At 36.0% G+C, this 19,758-nt stretch overlaps 2 protein-coding genes across 2 annotated transcripts in view; one reads left to right on the top strand and one right to left on the bottom strand.

Annotated features, from left to right (window-relative positions):
* Positions 1-16,839, top strand: part of LOC149814979 (AP-4 complex subunit sigma) — a 33,394-nt gene extending 16,555 nt beyond the window's left edge. Inside the window, exons 2-4 of the mRNA XM_089988376.1 lie at positions 4,084-4,170; positions 16,383-16,451; positions 16,554-16,839. Of these exons, the coding sequence (XP_089844502.1) occupies positions 4,084-4,170; positions 16,383-16,451; positions 16,554-16,688 (291 nt within the window). The 3' untranslated portion in view covers positions 16,689-16,839. The remainder of the gene's footprint in view (positions 1-4,083; positions 4,171-16,382; positions 16,452-16,553) is intronic.
* On the bottom strand, positions 5,387-6,598 carry LOC149814980 (uncharacterized). Its single transcript, XM_089988377.1, has 4 exons — positions 6,451-6,598; positions 6,226-6,344; positions 5,816-6,140; positions 5,387-5,723 (listed from the first exon to the last, which is right to left on the bottom strand). The coding sequence occupies exons 1-4, from the start codon at positions 6,596-6,598 to the stop codon at positions 5,554-5,556; spliced, it is 762 nt and encodes a 253-aa protein (XP_089844503.1). The 3' UTR covers positions 5,387-5,553.
* Positions 16,840-19,758: the final 2,919 nt, after the last annotated feature.

Here is a 19,758-nt window from a genome sequence, read left to right as displayed (position 1 = left end):
TGGTCTCTTGAAGACATAAAATATCAATCTTTCTCCTACACATAACATCTACTAACTCTACCAACTTACCAGTTAAAGACCCTATGTTCCAAGTGGCTAACCTAATTTTATGGTCTTGGACTAACTTCTTTACCCCCACCCGTCCAACAAAGTGAGGGAACCCTTGCCTATTTGACACCACACCCGGGCGCCGGTGTGACGCGTCGCTTCTGGGCGACGACCTAGCCACCCTTGCACATTTATCACTGCCTCCGGGCCTAGAGAGTACAGCGCGTCGCTCAGTAGGGAACGCCCCAACGAAATTCTCATATTGGTTCATTTTCATAGGATATGACAAAGTTTTTATGCTGGCTGTCACAGGCCTACCGCAACCCTCCTCCTTTATCCGGGCTTGGGACCGGCAGTGTATAACTACACAGGCGGAGTTGAATACCTATCTAATGAGTTTCAAAATTATTTAGAACATGGGATCTGTTACCAAAAGTCATGTACTAGAAGTCTCCAACAAAATGGATTAGCCGAAAGAAAACATAAGCATATTATAGAAACCACTAGGACACTACTTATTTCTAAAGATATTTCAAAAAGTTTTTGGGTCGAAGCCATTCTAACATCAACATATTTGATAAATAGAATGACCTCATCATCCTTAAAAAATGTATCTTCTTATGAACATAAAAGAACAACCGATTTCACGCAGTTGTGAATTTTTGGTTTTAAGTGTTTTGTACTCTTACATAAAAGAGGTAATTTATCTCCAAAAGCCATTGAATGTATATTCATGGGTTACATAGAAAACCTAAAAGGATATAGATGTTTTGACCCTAAGAGCAACAAAATATATGTTTTTAAAGATGTAACCTTTTTAAAAAATGAAAATGGTTTTAACAGAACCAAGGAAAATAAAGTAGATTATGTTTTTCTATTTGACCTCTTGCCACAAGAAGAGTTTTCTTGTGATGATTCTTTGAATGATAGCAATGATAATACCTTGAATGATAATAAAAATGGTGATAATAATGTGCATTCAAATGATAATGATGCGAAATCACCTATAAGAAATTATAATATTGTTGATAAACCCATACAAATATATACCTGGCGGGAGCAAAAGAATCCTCTAAATGCTTTTGAAAAATATTCACAAAATTCGTCTTTAAAAGAAACCTCATTTAAAAGATTCAATCGTGTCTCCAACCTACCAAGTAGGTTTGTGTCTTATGACACATTGACACAAAATTATAGAGCATGTCTAATAGCTTTACATTCAATTCGTGAACCATCACATTATAAATGAAGCAAAAAATCTTTCACAATGGGTTAAAACAATGAATATAGAACTTAAAACCCTTGAAAAGGTTAAAACATGAGAAATAACTTCATTACTTATAGGAAATAAATTTATAGGATGTAGATGAGTTTTTAAAATTAAAACCAAGAGTGGTGAGACTTTAGAAAGATATAAAGCTAGGTTAGTGGCTAAAGGGTACTATCAAAAATATGAAATTGACTATGAAGAATTTTTTGCCCAAATAGTTAAAATAATTAGTGTTAGGATACTCGTAGCCGTTGCATCTATTAAAAAATGGCCCATATACCAACTAGATGTTAAAAATGCTTTTTTTAATGGTGAATTAAATGAGGTTTATATAGATCCTTCATCGGGGTTTTGTATTAAAAAAAGTAAAATTCTTAAACTTAAAAAAACTTTGTATGGTCTTAAACAATCTCTAAAAGCTTGGCATGATAAATTTAGTAATGTAATGACTCATCTGGGTTTTCATTTATGCTATACTGACACTGTTTTTTTGTTCTAAAGTTATTCTTGTACTTTATATAGATGATGTGATAATCACCAGAAGTGACAAACAGAGAGTTAGTAATATTAAAAATATTTTAAAAGAATTTTTTTGATTTGTCTGACTTATGTTTTTTAAGATATTTCTTAGGTATTAAAGTTGCGTACTCTTTCTCAAATGGTACATTCTTTCTCAAATGAAATTTGTTGCTAAGTCTAGTATTTTAGATAACAAGAAGATAAAAAATCTCTGAAGTGATTAATGCTAAATTAAAACTAGAAGATGAGACTGTGCTCGAAGATCCTACACCTTACCGCCAACTTGTTGGGTCTCTCACTTGTCTATCACTCGGTCAGATATAACTCATGCAATTCACTCTGTCAGCCAATTTCAACATGCTCTGACCACTGTGCACATGAGTGCTGTATTGAGAATTGTCAGATATGTCAAGTATACTATAACCAAGGGAGCTTTGTTATCCCCATTTTCGTCATTAGATTTACATGCCTATACTGATGCTGATTGGAGAGAAGATCCCAATGATAGAATCTCAATTAGCAATTTTTGTGTATTTTTAGGTGACTCTTTGATTTTGTGGAGATATAAGAAGCAGTAAAAAGTATCTCTACCTTCAATAGAAGATGAATATCGTGCAATGACTACGACAACTATGGAACTTGTATGGCTAAGAGGACTTTTCAGAAATCTCAAAACCTTCGAAGATGTGCTGTAATAATAAGAGTGCAATTTATATTGCAAGCAACCACACATTCCATGAGCAAACCCAAAACATTGCGATGGATTGTCATTATGTTCGTGATGAATATCTGAGAGGAACCATTGAGTTACCGTATGTTAGATGACTGGAATTTGGTTGTGCGTTTTGCCTCAATGTCTTTCAAAAATTTTGATCTCCTTTTGTATGCTGATTATTCTAGAGATAAAATCCTTTTGATCGGTGGTATAAAAAAGAGTCATTTGTCCATGCCAGTTGAAATCCATTGCTGTTCTGGTCTTAACTGAAATTGAGCCTTGCTGCGTAGTCCTGATTTCTAATGTCACTAGATGGTATACGATTATTACTAACGCATTAGAGGGTCGAGGACGCATAGCTGATGTGGGCTCTTTTACCTGTCATTTTCAGATTGATAAGGTCTTGTGCCATGCACCGCTGCAGGCATTGGGTCAGATATTATTCATGCTACGTTATGGTAATGACTCGTATTAGAAGGACAAGCCACCGGATTGGCTACCCTCTGTGTGAGATCATACGCAATTCTTTAACATTTTATTAGAAAATCGGGGTAAACCTCCCAGCATATTAAAAAAAATATCAAGTTTGTTAAATTTTTAATTAATTCTGTCAGAGATAAACACTGAATTAATTCTGTCACATAATTTGTGTTTCTTTAATATGGAAATTTGTGTTTTTTAGATTTTTTTTGCTCAAGATAGGTTCGGCTTTTGTCATACAGATAACTGACCTAAATTTTACAGCAGTTATTTCTCAGAGTGATTACAAATAAGCGAAAGAAATATGCCAATATGATTGTATTAATTTTTTCAAAACAACTTACTTTCAGAATAAGTTTCTGAAGGAAAGAGTCTTCTTCTGACTTTTTGAGTCATGCACGATGGTTAAATTTGTTCAATCCAGTAATGGATCTGTTTTATGTACTTTTGTATTTGTTAGGTTTCTACGGTTCTCTATTATTATTTCTCATGCTTATGTGTCTCCTTTCCCTTGATATATATACGGCTCATCCAATGTCTATTTACTTAATTAGTCATGCACGGTGGATCAATTTGTTTAAGCCGGTCATGGTATCTATTTATTTAACTCCTTGGATCTATATATCTTTTATGCTTGTTATCTTGCAGTACAAAGGTCTTTCTTTTGATCATCGAGGGCATCATTAAGTATCTTACCTTTTCTTGTGAAAACCTAAGATAGTCTTATAATGAAGAAAAGGTGCATTTTTTGGTGATATATCGTTTATTAGATATGGCTGAATTTGTTTGGTTTAACAAGCTTTTGTGGTTGACCTATCATTTGTATACTTGTATATATATTTTTCTTTTTCTGTTTTGAGGTTGGGGGTGGGGGGTGGGGTGGGGTGGGGTGTTGAGTGTTCACTTTCTGTAACATCATCAGCACTCTTTTGATGTGATTTCTTATGTAATTTTATGCGTAAGTGTGTGTGTCTGCATATTTGATTGACTGAATGTGCATATGTCAGTGACTTTTCTTATCTCTGATATGCTTTATCTTTTTTAAATGCAGTGTTCATTTGTTGAGCACCGAAATTATAAAATTGTCTACAGGCGCTATGCATCACTGTTTTTCTTGGTTGGTGTAGATAATGATGAGGTGAGCAGTCTTTTTTCTTTTTGTCCATAACAGAATATCCTTATGACATCATATTTGAATAGGTAATGCGCAACATGTACTAGTCAATTATTTCCTCTTTCCTGTTCTATCTGGAAAATTAAAAGTATAAGCTTCAAGTTTCCAAATTATATGTCACAGTATGAGGTTTATTTGCTGTCTTTGAACCGTACAATGTGTTTATTTGCTATCTTCAGAAAAAACTTGATTTATTTTGTGTATGTTTTTCCTGCCAGTTATTTCAGTTTGTATTAACATGTTTATACATGTCTTGCAAAAATGTGACAATATACCATCCAATGTTTACTTCTAAAAATGTAAATTGTTCTTGCTTTTCCAACATTTCAACATGAAAAGCTGATATCCATTCACATCTGAATTGGATATCATGCCAGTAGATCTCCTAACCTCAAGGTTGGGTGCTTTGGTGCTTGTAAGTGCAGCGATAAGTCATATTCTTGTGTCTTCTTTTGAATCTGCAAGTGTTTGATCAGGTCCATGGTCGTGATCTTAGTTTTGTTCTGCTGTTTGATCACGTGGGCTTTATCCACCCCATTTGGCCTTTCCATCTTTCACAACAGCCATCCTCCTTGAATTTGAAATTTCTTTTTTGCGATTCCTCAGTCCTTATGCCTTATTATTTTATTATGCCATTATTTCAAGGGTGGTAGTGTCAATTCATGTTTCTATTCCACTGGCTTCAAGATTTTCCTGTTACCACTTGATGTTCCATTGGTCCTTCAGTTACCAGTCTCCATGGTGCTCTAACTGCCTGTTGTTCATCAGTAGCCTATCTTGGGACAATGATTCTTTTAGCTCAAGGGCTATATTAACTGATAATACATAAGAGACTCATTGTATTATCCAGTGTTGTTAAAAGCGTTGAGGCGTAGCGAGGCGCTCCACCAAAATCTGAGGCGAGGCGTAAGCCTCGAGGCGCAAAGCGTAAGCCTCAAAAAATTTTTTTTTTAAACTTAAAAAAAACTATAAAAATGATCTAAAATTATAAATAAATAAGAAATGCTTTATTGATGAAGCACCAACCAACACGAAATAAAAAATCTTAAATAAATACGAAAAAAATATGAGATTAACATGTAAAAGTAGCATTAATGCAACAACTTGATCTATATAAGTATCTAATTGCATAAATATGAGCATTCATTTAATAAAAAACTAACATTAACAACAAAATGCATATTAGCACTAACAACATCATGTCATAATTAAAAAATGCATGTTAACATTAACAACCAAATGTTAATGTATTTGTCCAGAATTCTTCAAAATGAGAGTGTTAACATTCACAATTACAACTGAAAGTCCCAAAAAACATATAAATGGCCAATAGCTCTATGATATGAATTAGGGCCTAGGCTCTTGTTGTGTCTCGTCATCATCAATATTTAAGTCTTCAATATCATCATCTGAAGAATCCATATAAATAGGTTCTTCTTCATCTTCATTCTCTGACTCTTCATCATCTACACTTTCTTCATCCACGTCCTCAATTACTTCTTTTGCTTTTCTTTTTCCTTCAATAAAAAAACATGTATTAAATATTTAGGTTATGTAATTAAAAAAATACATTTATATTCATAGCTAGGTAAAAGGAATATAACTTTACCTCGATCTCTTGAAGACATGTCTTGCCTAGAACCACTTTGTGAAACATGAGGTGAAGTGACTTTTTTAATAGGAACATGCTCAATGGCATTTATGTCGAAGTTCGGATCCAACCATGAATCCTCCAACCAATTGGGATCACTTGGCAACACTGGATCTTCCTTCTCCATAATCCACTCATCGTCTGAGTCTATATGATCTAGACATATAGGGTCTTTGGTAGCCCTCCTCTTCATATTTCTCTCTCTTAATTTCATATTGTACATTACAAAAACCAATGCATTCATCTTCTCTTGTTCAAGTCTATTCCTTCGTTTTGTATGCACCTATAATTTCAAATCATTGATAATCAAATATAAGATAATTAAAATATAAAAATGTATTTCAAAAATAAAATACAAAGTCACAAACCAATGAGAAAGTACTCCAATTCCTCTCACAGCCCGATGCACTGCATGTCAAACTTAAAATTCGAATTGCAAAATTCATCAACTCAGGATTTTCGTGCTCAAATGAACTCCACCAATCAGCTGCATTCAAATAAAATAATAAAAAATTGATAAAAACATTAAGAATGTCATAATTAACAAAAACATAAAAAAATATTGACAAATAACAACATAATTGCAAACTTACCAGGACTTTTTAATTTTCTTGTTGTAACAGCTGCCTCTCTGCCAAACAAGCCATTTGCCTTTTTAAATGCATCGATTTGTGTTGTAATTTTCAACCGAATATTTGCATCAGAAACTAATTTTTCAACACAATCATAAAAGCCACCCATAACTTATCCATCAGGGTTGAAGTTGTCAGCATAATGAAAATGCGGATTTAAATAATAGGCAGCTGCATGCAAAGGCTTATGAAGTTGCAAGTCCCATCGTCTATCAATGATATCTCAAATAGGTTTATATTTTCTTTGGACATTGTCAAGGTTTGAAGCAATTTCTTCCTTCGCTCTATCCATTGCCTCATACAAAAATCCCATAGCAGGTTCGTCTGCATCAACGAGTCGCAACACTTTGACGAGAGGTAGTGTAGCTTTAATTGCATATGATATGACAGCCCAAAACTTATGATCATTAAGAACAATACAAGAAATGTTCTTAGCATCAGATTTCTTATAGTAATTAGATGTTCTAAAATTTGAAGATAAGAACATCGACTTTAACTCTTTCTTATAACATCCAATACTATGAAGTGTAAGATATGTTGTGGCAAAACGAGTGACGGTTGGACGCAGAAGTTCTTTCTTTTTTGTGAATTTTCTCATTAAATTTAATACCCATGCATGACTATAAATGTATCTTGTAATTTTTTTTGCCTTTTCCACTGTATCTTTAAAAATTGATATCTTTCCAATATCTTCTAACATAAGATCCAAGCAGTGGGCTGCACATGGTGTCCAAAAACATGTTTTTCCTGCTGTTAACATATTTCCAGCTGCCACATAATTTGGTGCATTATCTGTAATGAATTGCACCACATTACTTTCACCAACTTCTTTAACAACTTCTTCAAACAACTGACACAAATTTGCACCAGTTTTTTCCATGTCGCTGATGTCAACGGACTTCAAAAATACTGTCCCAGATGAGCTGTTCACAAGAAAATTAATTAAGTTTCTTCCTTTCCCATCTGTCCAACCATCTGCCATAATACTGCAACCAACCTTTGGCCACTCTTTTTTGAACTCTTTCAAAATTTCATGAGTACAATCTACCTCGTCCTTCAAAATCCACGTTCTGATCTCATGATAAGAAGGTGGTTTGAACCCTCGCCCATAATTTGCAATAGCTTCTACCATTGCACCAAAATATGGACTGTTGCAAAGATTAAATGATAAGGCATTTGCATAAAAAAATCTACCAATGGCACAACATGCATTTTTTCTTTCATCCCTTTTGAAAGCAGTGTTTATTGTGGTTTGCCGTGCTTCTTTGTTCACAAAAAGGTCCATAGGACCAGCTGCACTTGTTTTTGCATCACTACCTGATCTACTAGCTTCTTTATTCACATTATCGCCGGTTGATGATCCAAAATAAACACTTCTCCTGATATCCAACTTGGTTTGCTCTAACTCTTCTTTCTTTAGCCTCTGATCCTTTAGATGATTCTGAAAAAATCTTTTCACGTCAGGTGGAACCGCTTCGCACATGCTTACACCATGCTTTGTGCCAGCTAAGTGATGTTTTAGCCTATAGATGCCTCCTGTAGTCTGTTTATGACAGTAATTGCAAATTACATGTCCTACAAGTTTGGGATCTTTAGTAGGATTTGGAACTTTAACTCTATGATCCCATCCTACATCTTTTGCCATTTTTCAACTGCAAAAATACATAACACAAAATATATATTAACATCATGCATTCTGCTGACCACATTACATGAAAACAAATGCAAAATAGACAATCTTGGTGTATAAGCTATATACGAATCCTAGAAAAAAACATAATTGACGAGAAAAAAATAATAAATATAATTAGGTCAGTTTTTTAATTGGGTCTCAAAGTTCATTCAATAATGCACACTTATAGCCACACACACACATAGTAGAGATAGAGTGGAGGTGGTTTGGATCCCAGATTTCTTCTCAAAAACAAAAAGAAAACACCAACCAACTCCGGAGATCAACCCCAAGAAATTGTGAAAATGCCGAAAAAAAAACATATATTGAATATGCTAAACAGAGGTCACCATTATGTTTGAATATTTCAATTGTGTTCTATCTCAGTTTACACAGTAGTGAAAAGAAACCTACAACCCCACAATCTGTTTTAGTTTGCTTCATTATCCTATTGTAAAAGCACTCAAAACTGAGACTGTTTTCATACTCAAAGATGTGAGCCAATAAAAATCACAAATTAATTCAATTAAAATGGGTTATAGTGTAAAATATCCTATGGATCAACATCTAGATAGACCTAATAGCATCTTGAGAGATCCTTAAATAGTCAGTTTGAAGAAAAAGTTGCTTTTTATTGTTTCATTCAACAAATTTATTTCCAAAATGTAGGTCGGGTGGGCTCCTATACATCAGAAACTGATTGAAATAACCATACAACTGCTCCTTTATGTCCAACTTTTATCTTCAAGAGAAGTTGCGCTGAAGTGACCACCAACATGACAAGGGATACAAGTTCCATAAGAGCCTTTTCAGTTCCTTTCTTTTCAAAGCAGATTGATATTCGCCACCATGAAAAGCAAATGATGCTTTCCAAAAGAATAATAAAATATGCAAATTTAGCAGCAAGGAATTAATTTCTGGACTGTATTCTGCACAAGATGTCCAGGCTCTCTCTCTCTCTCTCATATGCCTCAAGTAAGCAAGCATTATTGACGAAAAACCAAATCAATGCATGCTTAAACAATTCAGGACATCGCATATTTGATTGCACACCAAGAAATCATCATCGCTACAGTTATATGGACAAAAAAGGAAAACAAGGGACCGCAGTCATATGGACAAAAAATGGCTACAATTATTAATAAAAATCTATTTCATATGGACAAATCAAACTATTTGCTGCAGTCAGGGCTGGGCTGAGCTACAAAAATGGATAAAAATCTATTTCATATGGAATCAGGGTTGGGGTAAGACTGGGCTTTTAAAAAAAAAAAAATTTTAACTGTTTCGGGAGGCAGGACTGGGCTACAGCCCAGTCCTACCCCCCCTAGATACGCCCCTGGTTAATAAAAAAAAAAAAACGAAAAAGCCATACCTGAAGGAAAACGATGATCGGCGACGGGTGGGGGCCGGCGGCGAGTGGTGGCCGGCGACAGCAGTGCTGGCGGCGAGTGGTCGCACGGCGAGTGGTTGCACTGCGAGTGATCCCTTCTCAGCAGAGGCGGCGAGTGGTGGTCAGCGACAGCAGTGGCGGCGGCGAGTGGTCGCACGGCGAGTGGTCGCACTGCGAGTGATCCCTTCTCAGCAGAGGCGGTGATCGGCGAGTGGTGGCCGGCGGCGAGCAATGGCGGTGGACGAAAGGGGACGGAGTGGAGAGAGAAGGGGCGAGGGCTTTCCCTCGCCCCGAAGCACCTGTGTCTTTTTTAAAGACATAGGTTCTCGATCTTTCGAGAATACGGGCCCGGATCCGGGTCGAACTCGGGTCCGGGCCATCCGATGTTTAATGCGCGCCTCACTTTGAGGCGCGCCTCGCCTCAAGGCGTACGCCTCAAGGCGCATGAGGCGTACGCCTTGAGGTTGTTGCGCTTTTTACGTGCGCCTCAAGGCGAAAAGGGTCTCGCCTCGAGGCGAGGCGCACTTTTAACAACACTGGTATTATCCATGCTTCAGCCTTGCACTGTGATTACACATCAAGATGAATTAACCTGAATGTGGTACCAGACAACCCTAATACTTGGTCCATACATGTCGGGGGTTTGCAGTCCAATGATGATAATGACTAGTCACAGAACAATGTTCAGACTAATAATCTTGGATCTGGTTTTCCATTTAATATGCAAGCATTTTTGTCAAGCAACAGAATTTTATTTTGGTGAGTGCAAGTTCCATTTATAATCTGTTGTAGCTCTTGCCTGTTGAGTTTTCCTTACTTTTTTCAGTGACAATCAGATTCATAGTTTGGCATTGCAAGGAAAATTTCATATTATCAGACTGAACCAATTGAAGAGTTTGCCATAAACAATAGTTTTCTTGCATTGCTTGTTGATTGTGTTAGGCAGCTGGTATTCACTTGTAACGACCCCAACTCCCTTAGAAAAGTGCGGATTTTTTTTTCTAAGAGTTGCGGAAAACTTCCTAGAAATCCGGGGTCCTTACAGTTCCAATTTCAGTTGGATAACCACACACCACAAACAAACTTACATTTATCATCCATAACCAACCAACTAAACTCTTTTATTAATGAATCAATAAGAGTCTCATACTCAACTCAAAAGTGAAGTAACAACTGCAGGAAATAAAAAGAACTAAAAGAAACAAAAAAAACAAAAGTAGAGCCACTCTGTCCGTAAGTGAAGCAGTCTCAAGCAAATGTGACCCTCGTATCCCCTCAGAAGCGAGTCGACTTCACTGATCACCTGTGTCTGGGAAAAACCAATAAAAGTAGAGGGTCAGAAATCCGAAGAATTCTGCGTACAGGTTCCCCTAATGAACCAAATAAGAAAAAAAACATAAATAAGATTCATGTAATAGTTTAAAGAGATAACGTTATAACCAATTCATAAGACAATTAACCGTTCTTGTAAGAAGAAAATAAATATCAAGCATGAGAGAACATTAACTAAGCAACATAGATCCCAATTTAAGCAATAAGGGCATTTAACACGCATTAGAGAACAACAACATACAAATCATCAATATATAACAACTAAAGGAACAATCAAATATGCGTGATCTAATGCATAACAGGAATATGCATGATTTATATGCAATGTATGAACCTTTTATTATCTTTCATTAAAGTTTCTCTTTCCATATGCATGCCCTATTAAATGCATACAATTTAAGTTCCTCCATTTTAGTTACTGTTGCCCGCGGATACACCCAACGGGTAAAATCCTCGAGGTTAAGTTAGGTTCCCAAGGTAGTTTAACACAAAATTTGTATTCTATTACTAGGTCCCGAACTTAGCCCTCGACCGATATCAGGAAATAACACCATCCATCGGAACATTGTAAAACAACATCCAATGTCGGGGACACCAGAGAAAACAACATCCACTGGCGCCACTTTCTTGGTATACCAAAACATCAACAACTGTGTCAAAACACACCACCCCAGGCAAAGTGACAGACTCTCCTTAAAATCGTGGCTAGGAGAAGAACCTCAATATTGGGTTCAGGGACAACAACAACGCACACAGAGTTTTTTGTATCCTCACGGTTTCCCCCAAACCGCAACCTCCAAGATTCCCACAATAAAGAAGGGACATCAAGGAGAACATGAATTAAACTGTTCTTTACTTTCTTTTATCTTGTTATTAATTCATCTTTTTTATATTTGCAAATCAACATGCAAAAATTAATAACATAAGCTTGTAAAACAGCATGCCAAGCTCTTCACAGGACCATAGTCCGTAGCAACAAAGAACAGTGCAGTAGAAACCATAATATCACTTCTGATTTGCGCAATGCATCAAAATAACTAACAGAGAACAACTGGTTCTCGAGGCTCACCCAGCCCCTGATGATCCAATTGACCATCGATGCCCTCATAAGCAAAAAAAATCATAAATAGTATGCCACTTATGCATTCTTTTCACACGCTTTTCAATGCGCATTCATGTATGCAAGTTGTACATGAAATAATAATTTCATAAGCATAAGCATAAATTCACATACCCACATTAAATGCATGCTTTCATGCCATGCACATACTTATGTCAAATGCAAGAGTTTATTCATGAATCATTCCAATTAAAACATGCGAACAACCATGCCATTTGGACCCTGCAAAAGCATCTAAATTCCTTATGTGTATATGCAAAAGTACACTCGCTTACAACAATAATTTCGAACAAGCATTAATTATCAAGTTTCAGGGCATAAGAAATATCATCCCTTTGTATGCATATGATTAAGTCTAATACACTTGGCATATTTTATTCCCATAAGCAAAGAAAATTTGGACAGATCCACTCCAAATTGCATATTATATATATTCCCCTTTTTGTAAAGGAATCGCTGCACCCATGATAACAGAAATGTCAGATCATATTAGGGTGGGTAGTGCTCACATCCTGTGCATTCTTGGCAGATATTGCCATGGGTTTTAAAGAAACAACAAGACTTTTCACATCAAGGAATTTGCAGAGTTTTAGGCAGATTTAAAAATGCATTAACAATCTCATATGTTTGGTTTTTTCACAGTTCCAATATAAATTGCCTATGCTAAACAAAGCCTATCTCGACCATAATAGGCTTTCTAAACGTAATGCAGATAAAACCCTTGAGTTGTTTGACAACTACTAGGCACAACCCCTATTAGTCTCAGGTTTAATTAAATATTCAAAACGATTAAGCTTTAACAGTTAAAAAAAAAAATCAAATTTTCAATACATTATTTAGTTAACCAAGACATCAGATTTAAGAATGGATGCAAGCTCGATTCATTCTAACAAATCAGGTTCAAATAACTGATTCAGATTGACATAATAAATCTGAAGTAACCTTTATTAAACCCCCAAAGCTCCACGCCAATATATATAGACATAACCAGAAGTTCAGAATCAATTTAATTACATGCTTGTGCTAAATAACACCTACTGGACCACTCATGGTTATAATAGAACCCCACATATGAAGATGATAAATAGATCTATATGCATCTTAAGCAATAAAATGAATGCATTAACAAGAAAGCGTAATTTAAATCCTACGGATGCTCATTACGTATGATAAACATGCATATCTAGATGAAATAGTCACGGTAACTTGCTAGGGTAGAGAGCTTATGACAACATTCGCTCCATTACCAAAACCACAGATCACTATTCTGGGTAAAGAGCTTTGTACCGAGATACATGCAATAAAAAAAAACATGAGTATGTCCTGACATAACAGGATCCTACCATGCGTGTATTCAATTACATCACATTCTTGGCAGACCTTACTCATACGTACCATAAATCCCTTATGCAACAGTGGATCCAAAACTAACAGGTGAACAAACAAATCAAAAATTTGGTGTGTTGAACAACATCAAATCGTGAACCCATAAAAATGTATTGAAACATGCTGAATAAAAAAAAAAAATCTGAATAACTTTAAATTGGAATCAGGGTTAATCCACAAATTTGGACATCATACAAGAAGAAAAAAAATCAATGTATCCATATCCTAATCATGAACTCCCAACAAAACAAATGATACCCAAACTCATATTAAATCACCGATCGAACTTAAAATCAATTTTAAATTCAGGAACCAGGTTCTTAATAGGTTCAAAAAGCCATCCTGAAACCTTAAACCCATACGAGCTGAAATTTCCCTAGCTTGCTGAAACTAAATCCTTCTCAAGGAACATGTGAAGATATGAGCATGTGAAAAACTCGCAATTTAACCCCATGTGATTCGACCCACCGAAAGCCCAAAAGAGAAAAAGGCAGGAATTTCAAGATGAGATTTTCCCAAAAAAAATTACATGGAATCCAGTCCATACCTCCTTTCTCAACCGATTTCAAGAGAGAGAACCCGTACCTCAAAATCGACGTTAGGTGGCTGCTGCAACAGCGTGAGGTTGATCCCGCCGACCCGAATCGCACACCGTGAGGGGTTGATATCGCCGCCTCCGGTGACCCTGCTGTCGAACAAGGGTTGTGCCCCCTTCACGTCGCGCACACACGAGAGAGAGAGAGAGAGAGAGAGAGAGAGAGAGAGAGAGAGAGAGAGAGAGAGAGAGAGAGAGAGAGAGAGAGAGAGAGAGAGAGAGAGACCCTCTCCACTCCCCCTTTATCGCCCAAACCCCCCTCCCTCTTGCCGAGAGGCGCGGGGTTCAGTTACTCCCTCTGTAACCGTTCCCCCCTCCTCCCTTTCGGTAACTGCAGGAATCGTGCCCTAGGCACGATTCTTGTTTTTCCCCCTTTTATAAATTGTAGCCTGAGATCGGGTTTTAAAAACCCTACCGGGTTACGGATTCGGGTCGGGTCCGACCCGGGTCTAAGAGTCCCCCCCCTTTTTTTATCATTTTATCGAGAGGGTTGGGTCCGGGTCTGCGACCTGCGACTCGGGATCCAAACCCGATCACGATTTTGGACCCGCGCCTCCCACTCGATATGGATCCACGGATTGGATCCAAATGGATCCAATCGTGGATCCCCTAAAAATACTCGTATAATATATATATTCATATATATTTAATCATTTATACGTATATATAGGGTATTTTACCTATATCCATAAGGATCCTATCTGGGTCTTGGATCTGGAATGTGGGTCCCAAGCCCATTTATGCATTATTTACATAGCTATCACTTGAATAATTCGCTTAATTAAAATTTTTGCACTTATATATGTACATATAAGTTTATACGAGATAAATATATATGTAAAGACCCCTTTATGGGTCTCGGATCCGCGACTTGGATCCCATGCCCAAATCACATTGTTATGAAATTTTATATTATAATATATTTAAATAAATGCCTAAAAATTTGTGGTTATTACATCACTAGTTTCTTATATGTCATTCCAAAAGAAAAAAATTATCTTTCATGTATGGGTGTCTGTGCATATGCACCTGTATATGTATGTATATGTGCATATCATGATTATAGATATAGCTGATACTTTTGAAATATCAATCACCATACTATCACAGGGTACTTTTCAAATATCAATCACCATACTATCACAAGGTACTTTTCAAATATCAATCACTATACTATCACAATAATTTATATTTATAATATTTTTGAAATTTAATATGAATTTTTATTGTTTCTTGTCTTTCCTATGTTTCAAAAACTTGTGTGCATTGTTGCCAAGATATTGCCAAGATTGTTAATATGGTGTCTGCGCATTTGTTTTCTTTGCCTTTTATTTTTCTTTAAACCAATTATGCTCCTAACCAAGGTTGCCAAACTAGGAAGCGGAAGCAGGAAATGATACGGGAAGCAGAAGCGAGAAGCGAAGCATTTTAAAATTTATAGGAAGCAGGAAGCGAAGTATCAATTTAAAAGAAAAATATTAAAAAAAATGAAGCAATATGGTGATTGAATAGGAATCGAACAAGAAACAAATAAAAACTAAAATAAAATTGATCATTCTTATATTTTGTGATTTTTCAGTAAAAGAGTTAAATTTTTGTTAAAATCTAATAATGATGGTTACTAATTTAAAGAAAGTACATGAAAAGTGAGTGAAAGCGTGAAAGAAAATACATGAAAAGAAATGTGAGAAAAGCATATAGGAAGCATAGACCATGCGTGTGAGAAGCATAGAAGAAGCATGGGGGAATCAAGATTCCCATGAAGTTTCGGAAGCGAGGAGTATCGCGCTTCCGAAGCGAGTTTCCGGGAAGCGAGCTTCCCAGCTACCTAAGAAGCTTCCGGTAACTCTGCTCCTAACTCCATGCACTGTTGCATTTGTGAGGCAGTTATGGATGATTGTTATTGCTATTTATTTGCTGCTGATGATTCATATGTTTCATCTAAGCAAATAGTTAAGGTTTATGAGCTGTGCTGAGCTTTGATGTATAGGCTCGGCTGGACATGGCTTGTGGCCTGCTCAGGTTCGAATCCTTTGAGAAAAATGGGAATTACACCCCCATGCATATAAAACGTGACCTCAGATTTTCTATATACTCCAGTTTGGGTACGAGTCTGAACTTGAACAAGCTGGTAGACAGCCTGAACCCTAGTTGCTTATGTGCTGTCGCGCTCATTTACCTGCTGTAGAAGCGAACAGTGTCTGCTAAAGTTTGGCTCAGTATATGGTGCAGGTTATGCACAAAGATGATGATTAATGCCAGTTTTTTCTTCTTTTTTAATGGTTGTTAATTGATTTCAATTAATGCCATCTCTGAGGATATTGTCAATGCTTAGTCTTAGTTTATATTGGAGGAGATATCTGGTGAGATGATTTGTTTTCTATTTTCTTCACAGAATGAACTGGCAATTCTGGAATTTATACACCTATTAGTGGAAACTATGGACCGCCACTTTGGTAATGTGGTATGATTCTGAAACCTTTTTCAAATGCACCATGTTAAGCTTTAAGTAGAGCTATTTTCTATACTTAAAAATCTAATTTAGCTTCTTTTTTATCAACTGTAGTGTGAACTGGATATTATGTTCCACCTTGAGAAGGCTCATTTCATGCTTGAGGAGATGGTCATGAATGGCTGTATTGTTGAGACTAACAAATCAAACATTTTGGCACCAATTCAGCTCATGGATAAAGCTTCCTAGGCATTTCCTTAGACCCATAAAAGAAAGTTCCATGGATTGTGGGCGGCATTGCTAACATGAGATGAGTGAAAAATATGATGAGTTACATAGTTGGACCAAATGGAAATGTATGATGTTTATTAAATGTAATGGAAAGATTTTTTTACTTCTATACACTTTTTGTCCATTTTTGAACCATGGTTTGAACTCATTGAAACTTGTTTCCTTGGGGCTTTAAAACTCATTGCTGTGTATCCTACTGACTCATTGTATATATGTGTCACTTGAGCTAGCAAACTTTATTTTCATTATATAGATAATATTTTCATTAATTTCATTTTAGGCAATCTTGCATTTGAGGCATGAAAAGTACATTTTCCAAGATGTAACCTATCCTACTACTCTCCCTAAAGCATTTCTAACTTAAAAATGGATTAATGTTGTTCATATGATTGAAATTACTGCTCGCCTCCATGATTTAACTGTTCATAATGCTATATTGGTTTGTATTAATTGTCTGGCAACCTCATCAGCTTCTTGTCAGCAAGGTTAGCTGGTTCATACCACCCAGGTGGTATCCCATGTGGTAAGCGGGGTCCTGTGTCAAGCTGAAGGCCCAGGATAGAATCCCTCTGCCACATGGGGTGGCTGTTGTTCTGGTAGGGGCCTGCCTAACCCCAACTTGCCTTTAAAAAAAAAGTTAGATGGTTCATGTCTTAGAGTGCTTGGCTATAGATGCTCTTCAGCTTCCATGAAAAACTGGCACATTTGTCTGATCGCGATGTTTGCTTGTAGAATTTGATTTTTAGTTACTCGAAACTCAACTTTTAGGTTTTCTGAACTGTACAGTTTCATGCCATATGGGGGATAACTCTCATGGTATTCGAACCCTACACCCCTTGGTTATGATAGTTTCAAGTGCCCCTTCGTTCAGATGCTTTTCATGGGAAAGTGCTATGCTGGCAGGGGCTTCCCAGCTTGATCATGCTGAATAGGTGTAGAGTTAGTAGATTTGCAAAACGTGACTTAGAATACTGAAAATTAGCACCGCTCATATCGCATGGACTTAGGAGGAACCAATCTCTCTCTAACTATATATATATATATATATATATATATATATATATATATATATATATATATATATATATATATATATATATAGTGAGAGAGAGTAAAAAGTATCGGAGAAGCCAAAACATCCTTTATAGAGTAATGCGCTCCTTCTGCCCGTTTTCTCGTTCTGCCCCGTTAGGCTCTTTCAAAAATCATTATTTTTTGCATTTTTTCTCACATCTAAGTCCATAATCTGACCTGTATACAAGTTTTTCCGGTGATCCAAAATGTTAAGAAGGCATCAATTTTTTCCGACTCATAAAAAAATATTTTTTCATCGAAAAAACATGATTCAAGAGTGGATTCCCACTAAATCGAGCATGCTAAACACAACTAACATTTCAGATCTATCATAAAACACTTCAAGCAGAAAGAAAATGGGGCCTAATATGTTCTGTGCTCATATATATATATATATATATATATATATATATATATATAATACATCCATGCTAAATGAAATATGCTAAATGAGGTTTTCCAGCCTTTTTTGGTGTTTTTTTCATGGTTCTAAGCTCATAAATGTGTTGGCATGGTCTATTTAGTAGGAATCCTCAACTAGACCACGTGTTTTTGATGAAAAAAATGATATTTATCAAGTACATGTATCACACACCGTCAGAATTTAAAAATAAAATAAAATAAAAACTGAAAAATCCATTTAGCATGTTTCATTTAGCACGATACATATAGCTAGATGAACCGCCCATGTCTCCAACTCCAACCTGCTCAAACTCTATTTCTTCAGTTATGTTCTTCACAAAAAGAAAGGACCCACACTCACTTAAGGGTTGCAACGTGCCCGGAAAAATGTGGCTGACCTAATAATGGCACAGGTTTGGTTGGGTCTGGTCAAACCTAATTCTTTAAAAAAATCTGAATCCCATATTCAATACAGCTAGGCCTTAAATAGCTTTGTTTTGGACAGATTAATCAGTTGAATTTTGGCTCAGGTTATGCTATTTTATAAGTGTAAAATTATATCTAATTTAAAAACAAAAAGTGACCATACTGTATGAAAAATATAATCTGTTTTCCGAAATGCCTTGCAATTTCTGCTATTCATGTCCAAAATTGTGAGTACCCAACTTTACTATATCTTTTTTAACCGTCACGTGTGAAACTGGTGAAGTTCACGTGATATATTGCTCCACTCTTTGGTTAATGTAAATTTTCACTTAAAAGGAGTTCCATACATTTTTTCTTGTAGACATCACGAAGGTCACATAAAATTTATGTGCGAACTTCGTGTTAATATCAAACTTTGGAACATCGCATATATGTCATGAAGTTCGTGCATAATTTTATACGAACATCATTTTACTTTCAAACTATGAAACATCACACATATGTCACGAAGTTCACACATATGTCATGAAGTTTGCATAAAATTATGTAAAAACTTCGCGAGTATAAAAATCGAAACACTGCAACCTAGACCGTGTGAACTTTGTGAACATAAATTATTAGGGTTATTTGTGGTCCCCAACCTGCTTCTTGGCGGACACTTTTCCAGCAACTATTCCGGTGGGACTTCATCGTTAAGTATTTTAGAATCTTCAATGGTGATTTTTTTCGGTAAGCACATATCTAACGACTGAACCAATTATTTTTTAAACATAAATTTTCTTCATTTGTTTTGACAATTCGTATGCTTCAATTCCATCCTTCAATTTTGTTGTTTATAATTTAAGGATCTTGTACAATAAACATGGTATATTGGCATAATGTTTATTTTTGTTGTTTCATTAACGATTTGGGTTTTTTATTGTGTCTCAGTTGCACATCTGTTTACCTATAGAATATGTCTTGGTATTGTAGGAAAATTTTAAATTGTTTAATATAATATGCAAACTGAGAAGACTATGTCGGAGGGGTCCATACCCGGATCATCTTCTACGATTGTGCACAACAGAAAAAATCAAAAAAGAAAAATTATGAATTGGGTCATCCTTTGTACAAGGAGCTTGCTTGA

This window comes from Nuphar pumila, chromosome 15 (genome assembly GCF_984573655.1).
Source record: "Nuphar pumila chromosome 15, dmNupPumi1.hap1.1, whole genome shotgun sequence".
Lineage (NCBI taxonomy): Eukaryota > Viridiplantae > Streptophyta > Magnoliopsida > Nymphaeales > Nymphaeaceae > Nuphar > Nuphar pumila.
The sequence above is the reverse complement of the archived record's forward strand: the minus strand, read 5'-3'. Positions and strand labels throughout refer to the sequence as shown.